Consider the following 19,383-nt stretch of genomic DNA (forward strand, 5'->3'; position numbering starts at 1 on the left):
TAATCCTAACCGCCTCCACCCACACTCCCCTCAGCCTAACCCTAATCGCCCCCCTCAAAAGCCTAACCTCCCTCCCCCCATAGCCTAACCCTAACCTCCCCCAGATACTTCCGTTCAGGATTCCGGCAGTAGGGATGCCAGCATTCTGACAGGTGTCAGGATTCCGGTGCTGGTCTCCTGACCACTGGTATCCCATACGTTTGGATGCCAAATGCATCCCATCTGCATAATGTAGGTCTAAATGGTCACATAGCTTCCAAAAAGACATTGCTGAAGTCTGTAAATAAAGTAAAATGCCTTCTATGGGCCAAAGGACACTGGAATAAAGTATTTTAGACCGACAAATCCAAATTTTTAACTTTTCAGAACCAGAAGACGTCCGTATGTTCGAAGAATAGTCGGAGAACGTGAGTTAGATAATTTTGTAAGTCATACAGTTAAACATGGTGGTGGTCATGACTCTGAGGGAGGACAGGATAGAGATTTAGTTCAAACAACATCAACTATGTATATGAAATGATACCACATTATTTAAGAACATCGCACTGTACCAAGTGGAACACCAAATATTGAAAAAAGGGTTGATCATGCAAGATAACGACCATAACACCACATCTAAACTGTGTATCAATTATTTGAGAAGTAAAGAAGGGCAGTAAGTTCTACAAATTATAACATGGCCTCCTCAGGTCACCTGATCTCAATCCCATTGAGAAACCTTCATAAGCATATGAATTATTATGGATAAATATTTTCATTATTTCACTGCATTTGGTATTTTATTAACTATTACTTTCCTTGGCCAAAGACTTTTGCACGCTAGTGTACATAAAATGTGATGTAAACATGGTATTATCATTCTATATCACCACGTAGACCAGATCTTAAATATATGAGTTGTAAGAACCTCTTTAAGAGCACCATAGGATAACCAGAACTGGCTATAAGACTAGCAATGTCATTAACCACTTAACTGGCTAATATTCTTCCAAAAAGTACCACAAAATAGTTGATTTATTAAAAATGTAAATATGTAAATAATCACTTACAAAACTGATTTATTACCAAATATGTAGAGTATGTATGATTGTCTATGCTAAGATATGGGTTAAAACGATTAAAGTCCTGGATGGGACGGAAACGTCAGCTGTCTTCTACACTTTGTTAGATGGTATTTACGGAATAAACTTTTTTTTTCCCCCTAACTGGAAGTCTGGTGAGTGCCCTGTTCTAAGATCTGTATACATCATCTGCTGCTACAGGATGCGCCCCTGATGGTATTTGAACTATGAGTGCTGGATGTAATTGGACATACAGAGCTATATATATATATATATATATATATATATATATATATATTTTTTTTTTTTTTTTTCTGTCATAGCGAAATTACTTATTTTCTTCTTACTTGAATAGAACAGGCTATGAATAAAAAAACAAAAACCCTGCCTAATATGCTTTCAAACATTTGTTCCTTTGACATATAATATACAGTACTATGCAAATGTATAACTTGAAGCTAAAATATAGCTGCAGAGTCTTCTGTCTGGATGTGAGACTCTACAAGAAGTTAATTTCATGCAATGCATGCATATTACTGTGCGCAAATATGTTTACACAATGACGCAGATTCACTCTTCATCGTGATAACAAAATCTTATGACAGAAGCCTGACTTTGCTAAATCACAACAGGAACTACTCCAGACTATGGGGGGTAATTCCAAGTTGATCGCAGCGGGAATTTTGTTAGCAGTTGGGCAAAACCATGTGCACTGCAGGGGAGGCAGATATAACATGTGCAGAGAGAGTTAGATTTGGGTGTGGTGAGTTCAATCTGCAATCTAAATTGTAGTTTAAAAATAAAGCAGCCAGTATTTACCCTGCACAGAAACAAAATAACCCACCCAAATCTAACTCTCTCTGCAAATGTTATATCTGCCCCCCCTGCAGTGCACACAATTTTTCCCAACTGCTAAAAAATTTCCTGCTGCTATCAACTTGGAATTACCCCCTATGGGCGTAATTCAGACCTGATCGCAGCAGCAAATTTGTTAGCTAATGGGCAAAACCATGTGCACTGCAGGGGGGGCAGATATAACATTTGCAGAGAGAGTTAGATTTGCGTGGGGTGTGTTCAAGTTTGCCCCTGGGCCCAACCCTCAAGATGAGCAGGGGGAGAGCACCAGGACCAGGCTCAGCAGGGACATCTCCACTGGTCCTGAGTGTGCTCCCCACATTCTCATACCCACCCGTACTATGAGCTCAGCAAAATGATGTTATCCCAATTTTCCTTCTGCCACTGGTTACCTGAAATTGTTTTATTCCCCCTATTTTTCTTTCTTCCACTCCACTGTGTGCTTTTCCTGTAAAATTTACCTCCACTGATTACACACCCTGCCATTGCGCCCTACATACAGGGTACATCATACTACTACATAAGTGTCAGTTTTCCCATATATGCACTGGGCCCTTGTATGGCTCACCTTCCGCAGTGTAACCTTCGATGTGCGCTCAACATGGCTGCCTCATCTGGTACGCTTGTGGATGGGATGAAAAATACATAGACCTGGTGGTTTTGTTGGAACCCTACTCTGAACTTTAGGACTCTGAAATCACCCCCATTTTGTGACATCTCTTCTACGGGTAGACTATTCCACCCTGGCTAATCCTAAACTGAGCGCCCAAGATGGCTGCCGCACCTGGTACCTTGTGAGGGTGGAATACACAACCCTTGGAAGTTATTACCCAAAATAACTAAACCAATCATGCATTATGCTTTCTGTGTGCTTAAGGTTTTCTTTTATATCTGTGTGACTTATCTATTGCTGTATTACTGAAATCCTCTGTATTATGTGCATTGTTTTTAATGTTTGTAAAGTGCCTTAAGTCCTGTTGGCGAAAGAGCGCTATATAAATAAGATTATTATTGAACTGAAATCTAAATTGCAGTGTAAAAATAAAGCAGCCAGTATTTACCATGCACAGAAACAATATAACCCACCCAAATCTACTCTCTCTGCACATGTTATATCTGCCACGCCTGCAGTGCACATGGAGGGTCATTCCGAGTTGATCGCTCGCTAGCAGTTTTTAGCAGCCGTGCAAATGCTATGCCGCCGCCCACTGGGAGTGTATTTTAGCTTAGCAGAAGTGCGAACGAATGTATCGCAGAGCGGCTACAAAGTTTTTTTGTGCAGTTTCAGAGTAGCTCAAAACCTACTCAGCGCTTGCGATCACTTCAGACTGTTCAGTTCCTGTTTTGACGTCACAAACCCGCCCAGCCACGCCTGCGTTTTTCATGGCACGCCTGCGTTTTTCCGAGCACTCCCATAAAACGGTCAGGTGACACCCAGAAACGCCCCCTTCATGTCAATCACACTGCGGCCACCAGTGCGACTGAAATGCTTAGCTAGACCCTGTGCAAAACTACACTGTTCATTGTACTCGTACGATGCGCATTGTGCAGCATGCGCAGAACAGCCGTTTTTTAGCCCCATTGCTGCGCTGCGAACAAATGCAGCTAGCGATCAACTCGGAATGACCACCATGGTTTTGCCCATTAGCTAACAAATTTGCTGCTGCGATCAGGTCTGAATTAGGCCCAATATTTAGACTCCCTTCTGCAATACCTCCGTGTTCTAGCCTATACCATGTGGAAGAAAAATCCCAGCTTGCAACGTAGTTCATCAGGTGAAAGATACATTTAATATGTACACCTATGGGCCAATACCTAGCAATTAGCGGGACAAATCATGATGTAAAATAATTTTTTTTTTTTTTTTTTAAACAACTAAAAGGAATTTCATGTAATAAACTAAAACAAAACCATCAGAAGACACAAATTAATGATTTTACCTGCTAAAGGTTTTAGTTGCAACCATTCTACATCTGATCTACGTTTGAGATCAGATAATTCTCTCCCAACTGCAGACTCATCCACTTTCTGTTTCCGATTCAGCCTATTTGGTTTCCCCTACAAGACAAAGTCACACTATGAACAGAGTTTCCCTTTGTGATGGCAAAATGATGAAACATTAAGAACATTTAATACCAGTTATTCCAGTCATTCACAGTCCCTGCCCCACATGTATATTCCCTATCACATGTACACACACACTAGGGTTCATTTTTTGACAGAAGCCATTTAACCTACCAGTAGGTTTGGATTGTGGGAGGAAACTGGAGTACCCGGAGGAAACCCACACAAACATGGGAAAAAATAATATTTTACTCACCGGTAAATCTATTTCTCGTAGTCCGTAGTGGATGCTGGGGACTCCGTAAGGACCATGGGGAATAGACGGCTCCGCAGGAGACTGGGCACATCTAAAGAAAGATTTAGGTCTATCTGGTGTGCACTGGCTCCTCCCCCTATGACCCTCCTCCAAGCCTCAGTTAGGAACTGTGCCCGGAAGAGCTGACACAATAAGGAAGGATTTTTGAATCCCGGGTAAGACTCATACCAGCCACACCAATCACACCATATAACACGTGATAGGAACCCCGGTTAACAGTATGATAACAATTGGAGCCTCTGAAGAGATGGCTCACAACAAAACCCGATTTTTGTAACAATAACTATGTACAAGTATTGCAGACAATCCACACTTGGGATGGGCGCCCAGCATCCACTACGGACTACGAGAAATAGATTTACCGGTGAGTAAAATCTTATTTTCTCTGACGTCCTAGTGGATGCTGGGGACTCCGTAAGGACCATGGGGATTATACCAAAGCTCCCAAACGGGCGGGAGAGTGCGGATGACTCTGCAGCACCGAATAAGAGAACTCCAGGTCCTCCTCAGCCAGGGAATCCAATTTGTAGAATTTAGCAAACGTGTTTGCCCCTGACCAAGTAGCTGCTCGGCAAAGTTGTAAAGCCGAGACCCCTCGGGCAGCCGCCCAAGATGAGCCCACCTTCCTTGTGGAATGGGCTTTTATTGATTTAGGCTGCGGTAATCCTACCGCAGAATGCGCCAGCTGAATAGTGCTACAAATCCAGCGCGCAATAGACTGCTTAGAAGCAGGAGCACCCAGCTTGTTGGGTGCATACAGGATAAACAGCGAGTCAGTTTTTCTGACTCCAGCCGTCCTGGAAACATAAATTTTCAGGGCCCTGACTACGTCCAGCAACTTGGAATCCTCCAAGTCCCTAGTAGCCGCAGGCACCACAATAGGTTGGTTCAAGTGAAAAGCTGAGACCACCTTCGGGAGAAACTGAGGACGAGTCCTCAATTCTGCCCTATCCATCTGGAAAATCAGATAAGGGCTTTTTCAGACAAAGCCGCCAATTCTGAAACCCGCCTGGCCGAAGCCAGGGCCAACAGTACGACCACTTTCCACGTGAGATATTTCAGTTCCACAGTCTTAAGTGGTTCGAACCAATGTGATTTCAGGAATGCCAAAACCACATTGAGATCCCAAGGTGCCACTGGGGGCACAAAAGGAGGCTGAATATGCAGAACTCCTTTGACAAAAGTCTGAACTTCAGGCAGTGAAGCCAGTTCTTTCTGGAAGAAAATCGACAGAGCCGAAATCTGGACCTTGATGGACCCCAATTTGAGGCCCAACGTCACCCCTGCTTGCAGGAAGTGTAGGAATCGACCCAGTTGAAATTCCTCCTTCGGGGCCTTCATGGCCTCACACCAAGCAACATATTTCCGCCAAATGCGGTAATAATGTCTTGCGGTGACATCCTTCCTGGCTTTGATCAGGGTAGGGATGACTTCCTCCGGAATACCCTTTTCCTTTAGGATCCGGTGTTCAACCGCCATGCCGTCAAACGCAGCCGCGGTAAGTCTTGGAACAGACAGGGTCCCTGCTGCAGCAGGTCTTGTCTGAGCGGCAGAGGCCAAGGGTCCTCTGCCAGCATCTCTTGAAGTTCCGGGTACCAAGCTCTTCTTGGCCAATCCGGAACCACGAGTATGGTTTTCACTCCTCGCATTCTTATTATTCTCAGTACCTTGGGTATGAGAGGTAGAGGAGGAAACACATAAACCGACTGGTACACCCACGGTGTCACTAGAGCATCCACAGCGATCGCCTGAGGGTCCCTTGACCTGGCGCAATATCTTTTCAACTTTTTGTTGAGGCGGGACGCCATCATGTCCACCCGTGGTCATTCCCAACGGTTTACCCGCATTTGGAAAACTTCTGGAAGAAGTCCCCATTCTCCCGGGTGTAGGTCGCCCATCGGAGAATCCTTGTGGCTTCTGCCATCGCCATCCTGCTTCTTGTGCCGCCCTGTCTGTTTACATGGGCGACCGCCGTGATATTGTCTGATTGGATCAGTACCGGCTGGTTCTGAAGCAGGGGCCTTGCTTGGCATAGGGCATTGTAAATGGCCCTTAGCTCCAGAATATTTATGTGAAGCGAAATCTCCTTGGAAATTTCTTCCCTGTGTGACTGCACCCCAGCCCCGAAGGCTGGCCTCCGTGGTCACCAGGACCCAGTCCTGTATTCCGAATCTGCGGCCCTCTAGTAGATGAGCCCTCTGCAGCCACCACAGCAATGACAACCTGTTTCTTGCCGACAGGGTTATCCGCTGTTATATCTGTAGATGGGACCCGGACCATTTGTCCCACAGGTCCCACTGGAACGTCCTTACGTGGAACCTTCCGAATGGAATTATGCTTCGTACGAAGCTACCATTTTTTTTTTTTTTTTTCAGGACTCGTGTGCTTCCACTGGAAGAAACACTCTTTTCTGGTCTGTGTCCAGAATAATTCCCAGGAACAGAAGACGTGTCGTCGGGACCAGCTGTGACTTTGGAATATTGATAATCCAGTCGTGCTGTTGTAGCACTTCCCGAGAGAGTGCTACCCCCACTACCAACTGTTCTTTGGACCTCGCCTTTATCAGGAGATCGTCCAAGTACGGGATAATAAAAACTTCCTTCTTGCGAAGGAGTATCATCATTTCGGCCATTACCTTGGTAAAGACCTTCGGTGCCGTGGACAACTCCAACGGCAGCGTCTGGAACTGATAGTGACAGTCCTGTACCACACATCTGAGGTACTCCTGGTGAGGAGGGTAAATGGGGACATGCAGGTACGCATCCTTGATGTCCAGGGAGACCCTGTAATCCCCCTCGTCCAGGCTCGTAATAACCGCCCTGAGCGATTCCATCTTGAACTTGAATCTTCTGATATAAAAGTTCAAGTATTTTAATTTTAAGATGGGACTCACCGAACCGTTCTGTTTCGGTACCACAACCATTGTGGAATAGTAACCCCTTCCTTGCTGAAGGAGGGGCACCTTGACAATCACTTGTTGTGATTATAGTGTTGAATAGCCACCAACACCGCCTCCCTGGCAGAGGGAGGTGCCGGTAAGGCAGATTTTAGGAAACGGCGGGGGGAAGAACGTCTCGAACTCCAGCCTGTACCCCTGAGATACTACTTGAAGGACCCAGGGATCTATGTGAGAGAGCACACTGGGCGCTGAAATTTCTGAGACGGGCCCCCACCGTACCCGGGTCCGCCTGAGCAGCCCCAGCGTCATGCTGTGGACTTACCGGACGCAGGGAGGACTTCTGCTCTTGGGAACTAGCTGTGTGCTGCAGCTTTTTCCTCTACCTTTGCCTCTCGGCAGAAAGGATGAGCCTCTAGCCCTCTTGCTTTTCTGGGGCCGAAAGGACTGTACTTGATGATACGGTGCTTTCTTTTGTTGTGGGGTAGCCTGTGGCAAAAAAGTCGATTTCCCAGCAGTAGCTGTGGAAACGAGGTCTGAAAGACCATCCCCAAACAGTTTTACCCCCTTACAGGGCAAAATTTCCATGTGCCGATTCGAGTCGGCATCGCCTGACCATTCACCTGACCCCGTCTGGCGGCAATGGACCTAGCGCTTATTTTTGATGCCAGCCGGCAAATATCCCTCTGTGCATCACGCATGTATAAGACCACGTCTTTTATATGCTCTATTGTCAGCAAAATATTGTCCCTATCCATAGTAATTTTCCGACAGGGAATCTGACCACGCAGCGGGAGCACTGTACATCCATGCCGAAGCAATGGCTGGTCGCAATATAATGCCCAAGTGTGTGACTATATCTTTCAGGGTAACCCCCTGCTTTTTATCAGCAGGTTCCTTCAGGGCGGCCGTATCCGGAGACGGTAGTGCCACCTTTTCTGATAAGCGTGTAAGCGCTGTATCTACCCTATGGGGTGTTTCCCAACGTGACCTATCCTCAGGCGGGAAAGGGTACGCTGCCAATTACTGTTTAGAAATTATCAATTTCTTACCGGGGGAAGACCACGCTTCCTCACACACCTCATTTTATTTTCTCAGATGCAGGAAAAACTACTGGTAGTTTTCTCTCACCAAACATAATACCCTTTTATGTGGTACCTGGGGTATTGTCATAAATGTGTAATAAATTTTTCATTGCCTCAATCATGTAACGGGTGGACCTATTTGGAGGGTACACTAGTCTCATCGTCGTCGACACTGGAGTCGGTATCCGTGTCGACATCTGTTTCTGCCATCTGAGGTAGCGGGCGTTTTTAGAGCCCCCCATGACATTTGAGACGCTGGAACAGGCACAAGCTGAGTAGCCGGCTGTTCTGTGTCGTCGACCTTTTGTGTAAGGAGTTGACACTTTCACGTAATCCTTCCATAAGTCCAACCACACCGGTGTCGATCCCGCAGGGGGTGACATCACATTTACAGGCATTCACTCCGCCTCCACATCATTATCCTCCTCATACATGTCGACACAGCCGTACCGACACACAGCACACACACAGGTAATGCTCTGACAGAGGACAGGACCCCACAAAGCCCTTTGGGGAGACAGAGGGAGAGTATGCCAGCACACACCAGGGCGCTATATATCACACGGATATCACATATAAGAGTGTTTTCCCTTATAGCTGCCTATATATATTGTATACTGCGCCTAAATTGTGCCCCCCCTCTCTTTTTAACCCTTTCTGTAGTATTGACTGCAGGGGAGAGCCAGGGAGCTTCCCTCCAACGGAGCTGTGAGGGAAAAATGGCGCCAGTGTGCTGAAAGGAGATAGCTCCGCCCCTTTTTCGCGGACTTTCTCCCGCATTTTTATGGATTCTGGCAGGGGTTAAAAAGCACCTATATAGCCTCTGGGGCTATATATGGTGCCAGTTTGCCAGCCAAGGTGTCAGTATTGCTGCTCAGGGCGCCCCCCCCCAGCGCCCTGCACCCATCAGTGACCGAAGTGTGTGGTGTGCATGAGGAGCAATGGCGCACAGCTGCAGTGCTGTGCGCTACCTTGGAGAAGACAGAAGTCTTCAGCCGCCGATTTTCCGGACCACCTTCTTGCTTCTGGCTCTGTAAGGGGGACGGCGGCGCGGCTCCGGGAACGGACGACGAGGTCGGGTCCTGTGTTCGATCCCTCTGGAGCTAATGGTGTCCAGTAGCCTAAGAAGCCCAAGCTACCACCACTTAGGTAGGTTCGCTTCTTCTCCCCTTAGTCCCTCGATGCAGTGAGCCTGTTGCCAGCAGGTCTCACTGAAAATAAAAAACCTAACAAACACTTTCTTCCTAGGAGCTCAGGAGAGCCCCTAGTGTGCATCCAGCTCAGCCGGGCACAGAAATCTAACTGAGGCTTGGAGGAGGGTCATAGGGGGAGGAGCCAGTGCACACCAGATGGACCTAAATCTTTCTTTAGATGTGCCCAGTCTCCTGCGGAGCCGTCTATTCCCCATGGTCCTTACGGAGTCCCCAGCATCCACTAGGACGTCAGAGAAACATGCAAGTCTCTGAGCTTGTAATGCTAACCAGTATACCAACTGAGTTGCCTCTGACTTGTCGGAAAACATGTGGATCGGCGGATTAGCCGCGGATCCATCTGTTTTGTCGGATTTGCGGCCAAATCAGACAGGTTTTAGTCCCGTTTTCGACAATGTCAATCAGACTTCAGAAAAAGTCGGATTGACATTGTCGAAAACAGGCAAAATCAGTCGGATTTGCCCACAAATTGAATACTGCATTGTCGGATCATCTCAGTCGGAGAGGATCCGACATGCATTGGGTAAAGCTTACTTTTACATGAACTATTCATCAGCTTTTCAAACTCTCAGAAATGAGATGAGATGGTGTTCACTAATCACTTATGTTTTGTGGTATGGAAGATTAATCATTATTAAGATAAATATTTTGTCTAAACTGACATTCCTATTTAGTGTTATTCAGAATATTCTCCATCTGTTCCAGATGGCTCAAACCACTATTTCTTATAAATATAAGAGGGTAGTGTATTTCCAACATTCTAAAATATTTTTAGATAAGCCAAGTTGTCAGAGGTACACACATGTAACTCCCATACATTTTTGGCAATTATTATAGGGTCAAGGTTTCAACCAAGAACACTAAGGCCCAGCTAAACATTGGTCTCTGATGTGCCCTTCACTTTTCACAACTAGGCCCTGTAGGATGTACTACAAATGTGTCCATATATACCTATCCCTTTTGCACTATACTGTATGGCGTAAAGTCACTGGCAGGATTTGCGTACTACATACTTTATCCTCAATTACTTTGCTTATTGTGTACTAGGTACTTAGGAATAGTGTTTCGGCACAACTAAGTAGCATAGACTGTTTGGCATGATTTGAGGATAGGTGTATGTGGACACATCTGTACATCTTTAATATTCATTCATAACAAAATGTAATCCTAATAAAGTAAATCCATCTTTCTCCCTAGTGACAGTCTAGAACAGGTGTAGGAAATATGTTGCTCTTTAGCTGCTGTGGAACTACACATTCCAGCATTCTCTACCACAGATTTTCTAATAGGGCATGCTAAAACTAATCACATGGCATGATATGTAGTTTCGAAGCAGCTGAAATACCACGTTGCATAGCACCCCCGGCATTTGCCAACAATCACTGCTTTCTTACATGGAGAAGTAGTAACAGCATATATAGTGTGTACCGATACCACTTCTCCCCGATGTCACCTGATAATACATCTACCCCATTGTCCCAAAATGAACAAACTTCTCGTCAGGTACTCATATATGCTGTGGAGGATGAAACAATGCATTGTGTCCCATCTATAGTAGTCTTGCCCCAGTCACAGATTTTGAGCCAGAGTACTGTGTGGATCGTGATCAATGGCAAATTTAGCAACCTTTTCAGACAAATAAGGAACCTGGACACCTCACATACTCCATAAGGCAGTGGTCAAAAATGAAGGTTTTCACTCTCCGTTCCAACCCACCCCATTTTATATTATTTAGTGTTTAGTGGGCAGGCAAAATCTGGCAGTCTCTATTCTCGACATTCCTGCAGGCAAGTTTGTGTGTACACATGTCTAAAGGAGTTGAGCGGAGGTCAAAAGCAATTAAAACATTTTAAACCAATATATGATATGGGATTGCTTTAAACAGTGTGAAAGCATATATGATGTATCTACAAGAAAAGTTTAAGTGTGATGCATGTACTTTTCCTAAATTAAATTCAATATGCTACCAAAAGGGAACCTTATTTGCTCTGACAAAAAAAAAAAAAAAAGTATACATCTCAAAAAGAGTGGGTTAATAAACAAGTGTTACTCATGTGAATCAACACATTGGATACCGTTTGATACAGACATTACTGCATAGGACCAGCAGAGATCCCAGATACCACAAGTACATAGATCCTGCTGACTAGAGTAACTATTAGGGGCCCCTTTGGGAGGCCATTACAATCATGCATTATTATTAAGCAGAGGGAGAGATTCTAATTTAAAAAGGTAGAAAATGCCTAAAAAAGAATTAGAACAAACCAAAGAAGTTTCAAAAACATATGCCAGTATAACACATACCCTTCGCTCTTTATAGTGTTTAAACATTCGTAGACAATGCTCCACTATGAACAGGAGATAAATTCCACCAAGAGCTACAAGACCTTTCATAACGCTGTCATACTCCACCAGAAAATCCTCCTCTTCAGCATGACCGTTATGCCCAGATTCTTCTGAACCATGGTCATGCCCACCTTGTGACTGTAGCAAAGAACAATAAGAGCATAAACATAACAGTCATAAATCTCAATGTTACCAAGTGAAGCAGCAAATGTATAAAGTGAAATGCTACAGTTTATTTAAAAAAAAAAAAAAAAAAACTTCAACAAAAAATAAAAATATTGCGACATTATTCCAAAATTCACTGAAGAAGTGCCAACTGTGGATATATGGATAGATGTGAAGAAATATTTACACAAGCAACAATATACAGTAGGCACCATATTAAATAAACCTTTTTTAATAATAAATAATTGTTATTACATGAGGCAACAGATGAAGTAGTGCATCTCCGCTTAATGTTCCCACAGCTAAAGCAACAAGGAAGTTGAGGAGGAACTTGAAGCAGCCTTGGTTAATGATTGGAATTAAAATAACTCCCAGAAGGGATAACAGGCTGATGACTGTGATAGAGATGAAGCCACAAATCCACGCTATAAATGGAAGAGAGAGTAACCGTTAGAAAATGACGGTAGATTACAACATTGGTTTTGTATAAAAAAATAAAAATCGGAGGTACAAAAAATAAACCAAAAGACATTCAGGTTTATTATTTTCCATCAGGCCATTTAGGTTATACTTTCCCAAACTCTCTAACTCGAGACCTTGAGTGGTTGTCTATTTTGTAATTGATTCTACATGAAAAAAATATTAGCCGCAGGGGGACACACTTCAGCTTGCAGTCCCTGGAGGTGACGAGCTGAAATGTGCAGAGAGTCAGTTGTTTGGGCGTCCAAACAGAACTTTCCATGTTGCGCCCATTACTTTAGAAGAGTTTAACTGCTTTAGGCAGCTAAACACAGTCTGTTTGGGTGTGACAAAAAAAATTAAATAGTGCCCTTCGGTCTCCAGTCACTTTAGACGGGAGATCGGGCATGCATTAAAAAAAATTAAATTGCCCATCCAAGACCTCAACAACACATACATTTGTAAATAGTCCCTATACGGCAACATATGCAGCACAATGGGGTCGATTCTATTCGGCAACTTAAGAATAGCGCCGGGAATTAGCTCCCGACGCTACTCAATTCAGCTGCTAGTGACCCGCAATTGTCGGGAATTCTTCTCTCATCCCCGAGGGATGAGAGAAGAAACCCGACAAAAGTGCTGCCTCGCGGCCGGCGCGAGGCTGATTCTGTCGGGAATCAGCATCGCCGCGGGTAGTTAAGTCGGAGAATGCCCGTTCTCCCGACAAAACTACCTGTTAAGTCGGCGAGAACGGGACATCGCCGACTTAACTGGAGCTGAATTGAATAGCGTCGGGAGCTAATTCCCGGCGCTATTCTTAAGTTGCCGAATAGAATCGACCCCATTGTGACTGGGCACATTGGGAATATAATAGGGGCAGATGTATTAAGCCTGCAGAAGAGATAAACCAGTGATAAGTGCAAGGTGATAACGCACCAGCCAATCAGCTCCAATATGCAAATTTACAGTTAGGAGCTGATTGGCTGGTGCGTTATCACCTTGCACTTATCACTGCATTTATCACTGCTTTATCACTTCTCCAAGCTTAATACATCTGCCCCACAGTTTAATTTGCCTAAGCATTACCCATGTAATAATTTCCTAAAGGTCTGTCCCATCTCCAAAACAAATGTTCAGTGCTCACACCACAAAAACCAGGTTGAGGCCAAAATGCTGGCGGTCAGAATACCTTCCGCGGCATCCCTGATGTTTACAATCCCGTAAGCATGCTACCGCTCCTCCCCTAACCTTCCCTTATCGCAGCCTAAACCTAACCGTACTCCCGCCCCTCTGCTGCTAGGCTAGGCACTGCCGGGAGGGGGAAGGATTTAGCCACAACCGGGAAGTGTTAGGCTGTATGCAAGGAGGGTTAGGGGAGCACTGGGGGAAGGTAAGTATACTTACCTTCCCCCCTTTTGGTATTCACACCACTGGGATGCCATGGTTGGTATTCTCACCACCAGCATCCCACCCGCCGGCATATCAATCCCAGTCCCCTTATTGGACCTTGTTCGACTTACCAGATGCTCCTCCTTCTGTACTTTTTTCCACATTCTCTACTTGTAGATCAGTAAAATGTTTGATGCAAAACCGGCTATCAATCTGATACAACAGCGCTGGGCAAAGGTAAGCAAACTGAACAGGAGAAATTGGAGAGTTGATATTCAGCCCATAATAATGGAGGAGTTGAGTGACATTCAAACACTGGAAAAAACAAATACAAAAAATAAGAATTTACTCACCGGTAATTCTATTTCTCATAGTCCGTAGTGGATGCTGGGGACTCCGTAAGGACCATGGGGATTAGCGGCTCTGCAGGAGACTGGGCACAACTATAAAGAAAGCTTTAAGACTACTGGTGTGCACTGGCTCCTCCCACTAAGACCCTCCTCCAGACTTCAGTTAGGATACTGTGCCCGGAAGAGCTGACACAATAAGGAAGGATTTTGAATCCCGGGTAAGACTCATACCAGCCACACCAATCACACCGTATAACTCGTGATACAATACCCAGTTAACAGTATAACAACTGAGCCTCTCAACAGATGGCTCAACAATAACCCTTAAGTTAAGCAATAACTATATACAAGTATTGCAGACAATCCGCACTTGGGATGGGCGCCCAGCATCACTACGGACTATGAGAAATAGAATTACCGGTGAGTAAATTCTTATTTTCTCTAACGTCCTAAGTGGATGCTGGGGACTCCGTAAGGACCATGGGGATTATACCAAAGCTCCCAAACGGGCGGGAGAGTGCGGATGACTCTGCAGCACCGAATGAGCAAACTCAAGGTCCTCCTCAGCCAGGGTGTCAAACTTGTAGAATTTAGCAAACGTGTTTGACCCCGACCAAGTAGCTGCTCGGCAAAGTTGAAGAGCCGAGACCCCTCGGGCAGCCGCCCAAGAAGAGCCCACCTTCCTCGTGGAATGGGCTTTTACTGATTTAGGATGCGGCAGTCCAGCCGCAGAATGTGCAAGCTGAATCGTACTACAGATCCAGCGAGCAATAGTCTGCTTTGAAGCAGGTGCACCCAACTTGTTGGGCGCATACAGGATAAAGAGTGAGTCAGTCTTTCTGACTCCAGCTGTCCTGGAAACATAGATTTTTAGGGCCCTGACTACATCCAACAACTTGGTAGCCTCCAAGTCATTTGTAGCCGCAGGCACCACGATAGGTTGGTTCAGATGAAAAGCTGATACCACTTTGGGGAGAAACTGGGGACGAGTCCTCAATTCTGCCCTATCCATATGGAAAATCAGATAAGGGCTTTTACATGACAAAGCCGCCAATTCTGAAACACGCCTGGCCGAAGCCAAGGCCAACAACATGACCACTTTCCACGTGAGATATTTCAAATCCACGGTTTTCAGTGGCTCAAACCAATGTGACTTTAGGAAATCCAACACCACGTTGAGATCCCAAGGTGCCACTGGAGGCACAAAAGGGGGCTGAATATGCAGCACTCCCTTAACAAAAGTCTGAACTTCAGGTAGTGAAGCCAGTTCTCTCTGGAAGAAAATCGATAGAGCCGAAATCTGGACCTTAATGGAACCCAATTTAAGGCCCATAGTCACCCCTGACTGTAGGAAGTGCAGGAAACGGCCCAGCTGAAATTCTTCCGTTGGGGCCTTCCTGGCCTCACACCACGCAACATATTTTCGCCATATGCGGTGATAATGGTTTGCGGTTACTTCTTTCCTAGCTTTAATCAGCGTAGGAATGACTTCCTCCGGAATGCCCTTTTCCTTCAGGATCCGGTGTTCAACCGCCATGCCGTCACACGCAGCCGCGGTAAGTCTTGGAACAGACAGGGCCCCTGCTGCAGCAGGTCTTGTCTGAGCGGTAGAGGCCATGGGTCTTCTGACATAATTTCTTGAAGTTCCGGGTACCACGCTCTTCTTGGCCAATCCGGAACAATGAGTATAGTTCTTAATCCTCTTCTCCTTATTATCCTCAGTACCTTTGGTATGAGAGGAAGAGGAGGGAACACATAAACCGATCGGTACACCCACGGTGTTACCAGAGCGTCCACAGCTATCGCCTGCGGGTCTCTCGACCTGGCGCAATATTTTTCTAGCTTATTGTTTAGGCGGGACGCCATCATGTCCACCTGTGGCTTTTCCCACCGGTTTACAATCATTTGAAAGACTTCTGGATGAAGTCCCCACTCTCCCGGGTGGAGGTTGTGCCTGCTGAGGAAGTCTGCTTCCCAGTTGTCCACTCCCGGAATGAACACTGCTGACAGTGCTAACACGTGATTTTCCGCCCATCGGAGAATCCTTGTGGCTTCTGCCATAGCCGTCCTGCTTCTCGTGCCGCCCTGTCGATTTACATGGGCGACCGCCGTGATGTTGTCTGACTGGATCAGTACCGGCTGGTTTTGAAGCAGGGGTTTTGCCTGACTTAGGGCATTGTAAATGGCCCTTAGTTCCAGAATATTTATGTGCAGGGAAGTCTCCTGACTTGACCATAGTCCTTGGAAGTTTCTTCCCTGTGTGACTGCCCCCCAGCCTCGAAGGCTGGCATCCGTGGTCACCAGGACCCAGTCCTGTATGCCGAATCTGCGGCCCTCTTGAAGATGAGCACTCTGCAGCCACCACAGCAGAGACACCCTTGTCCTTGGAGACAGGGTTATCAGACGATGCATCTGGAGATGCGATCCGGACCACTTGTCCAACAGGTCCCACTGAAAGGTTCTTGCATGAAATCTGCCGAATGGAATCGCTTCGTAGGAAGCTACCATTTTTCCCAGGATCCGCGTGCAGTGATGCACTGACACCTGTTTTGGTTTTAGGAGGCCTCTGACTAGAGATGACAGCTCCTTGGCCTTCTCCTCCGGGAGAAACACTTTTCTCTGTTCTGTGTCCAGAACCATCCCCAGGAACAGTAGACATGTCGTAGGGACCAGCGGTGACTTTGGAATGTTTAGAATCCAGCCGTGCTGTTGTAGCACTTCCCGAGATAGTGCTACCCCGACCAACAACTGCTCTCTGGACCTCGCCTTTATCAGGAGATCGTCCAAGTACGGGATAATTAAAACTCCCTTCTTTCGAAGGAGTATCATCATTTCGGCCATTACCTTGGTAAAGACCCTCGGAGCCGTGGATAGACCGAACGGCAACGTCTGGAATTGGTAATGACAATCCTGTACCACAAATCTGAGGTACTCCTGGTGAGGATGGTAAATGGGGACATGCAGGTAAGCATCCTTGATGTCCAGTGATACCATGTAATCCCCCTCGTCCAGGCTTGCAATAACCTCCCTGAGCGATTCCATCTTGAACTTGAATTTTTTTATATATGTGTTCAAGGATTTCAAATTTAAAATGGGTCTCACCGAACCGTCCGGTTTCGGTACCACAAACATTGTGGAATAGTAACCCCTTCCTTGTTGAAGTAGGGGCACCTTTACTATCACTTGTTGTGAATACAGCTTGTGAATTGCCTGTAACACTGCCTCCCTGCCTGAGGGAGTGGTTGGCAAGGCAGATTTGAGGAAACGGCGGGGGGGAGACGTCTCGAATTCCAGCTTGTACCCCTGAGATACTACTTGAAGGATCCAGGGATCCACCCGTGAGCGAGCCCACTGATTGCTGAAGTTTTTGAGACGGGCCCCCACCGTACCTGGCTCCGCCTGTGAAGCCCCAGCGTCATGCTGTGGACTTAGAGGAAGCGGGGGAGGACTTTCGCTCCTGGGAACTAGCTGTATGCTGCAGCTTCTTTCCCCTACCTCTGCCTCTGGGCAGAAAGGACGCGCCTTTAACCCGCTTGCCCCTATTGGGCCGAAAGGACTGTACCTGATAATACGGTGCTTTCTTTGGTTGTGAGGGAACATGGGGTAAAAATGTAGACTTCCCAGCTGTTGCTGTGGAAACGAGGTCCGAGAGACCATCCCCGAACAATTCCTCACCCTTATAAGGCAGAACTTCCATGTGTCGTTTGGAATCTGCATCCCCTGTCCACTGCCGAGTCCATAACCCTCTCCTGGCAGAAAATAAGATTTTACTTACCGATAAATCTATTTCTCGGAGTCCGTAGTGGATGCTGGGGTTCCTGAAAGGACCATGGGGAATAGCGGCTCCGCAGGAGACAGGGCACAAAAAGTAAAGCTTTTCCAGATCAGGTGGTGTGCACTGGCTCCTCCCCCTATGACCCTCCTCCAGACTCCAGTTAGGTACTGTGCCCGGACGAGCGTACACAATAAGGGAGGATTTTGAATCCCGGGTAAGACTCATACCAGCCACACCAATCACACCGTACAACTTGTGATCTAAACCCAGTTAACAGTATGATAACAGCGGAGCCTCTGAAAGATGGCTTCCTTCAACAATAACCCGAATTAGTTAACAATAACTATGTACAATTATTGCAGATAATCCGCACTTGGGATGGGCGCCCAGCATCCACTACGGACTCCGAGAAATAGATTTATCGGTAAGTAAAATCTTATTTTCTCTATCGTCCTAGTGGATGCTGGGGTTCCTGAAAGGACCATGGGGATTATACCAAAGCTCCCAAACGGGCGGGAGAGTGCGGATGACTCTGCAGCACCGAATGAGAGAACTCCAGGTCCTCCTTAGCCAGAGTATCAAATTTGTAAAATTTTACAAACGTGTTCTCCCCTGACCACGTAGCTGCTCGGCAAAGTTGTAATGCCGAGACCCCTCGGGCAGCCGCCCAAGATGAGCCCACCTTCCTTGTGGAGTGGGCCTTTACAGATTTAGGCTGTGGCAGGCCTGCCACAGAATGTGCAAGTTGGATTGTGCTACAGATCCAACGAGCAATCGTCTGCTTAGACGCAGGAGCACCCATCTTGTTGGGTGCATACAATATAAACAACGAGTCAGATTTTCTGACTCCAGCTGTCCTTGCAATACATATTTTTAATGCTCTGACAACGTCCAGTAACTTGGAGTCCTCCAAGTCACTTGTAGCCGCAGGCACTACAATAGGCTGGTTCAGATGAAATGCTGACACCACCTTAGGGAGAAAATGCGGATGAGTCCGCAGTTCTGCCCTGTCCGAATGGAAAATCAGATATGGGCTTTTGTAAGATAAAGCTGCCAGTTCTGACACTCTCCTGGCCGAAGCCAGGGCTAGAAGCATGGTCACTTTCCATGTGAGATATTTCAAATCCACCTTCTTTAGTGGTTCAAACCAATGAGATTTTAGAAAGTCCAAAACCACATTGAGATCCCACGGTGCCACTGGAGGCACCACAGGAGGCTGTATATGTAGCACTCCCTTAACAAAGGTCTGGACTTCAGGGACTGAAGCCAATTCTTTTTGAAAGAAAATCGACAGGGCCGAAATTTGAACCTTAATAGATCCCAATTTGAGACCCATAGACAATCCTGATTGCAGGAAATGTAGGAATCGACCCAGTTGAAATTCCTCCGTCGGAGCACTCCGATCTTCGCA

At 46.1% G+C, this 19,383-nt stretch overlaps 1 protein-coding gene across 6 annotated transcripts in view; it reads right to left on the reverse strand.

Annotated features, from left to right (window-relative positions):
* Positions 1 to 19,383, reverse strand: part of SLC39A10 (solute carrier family 39 member 10) — a 250,766-nt gene that overhangs the window by 60,855 nt on the left and 170,528 nt on the right. For 5 of the 6 annotated variants that reach the window (XM_063934145.1, XM_063934144.1, XM_063934147.1 and 2 more), the window contains exons 4-7: positions 13,979 to 14,162; positions 12,255 to 12,424; positions 11,793 to 11,972; positions 3,857 to 3,974 (exon numbers count right to left, since the gene is read on the reverse strand). In XM_063934145.1, the coding sequence (XP_063790215.1) occupies positions 3,857 to 3,974; positions 11,793 to 11,972; positions 12,255 to 12,424; positions 13,979 to 14,162 (652 nt within the window). The remainder of the gene's footprint in view (positions 1 to 3,856; positions 3,975 to 11,792; positions 11,973 to 12,254; positions 12,425 to 13,978; positions 14,163 to 19,383) is intronic. The other variant, XM_063934149.1, reaches the window with a different exon arrangement.

Source organism: Pseudophryne corroboree, chromosome 7 (genome assembly GCF_028390025.1).
Source record: "Pseudophryne corroboree isolate aPseCor3 chromosome 7, aPseCor3.hap2, whole genome shotgun sequence".
NCBI classification, from domain to species: Eukaryota; Metazoa; Chordata; class Amphibia; order Anura; family Myobatrachidae; genus Pseudophryne; species Pseudophryne corroboree.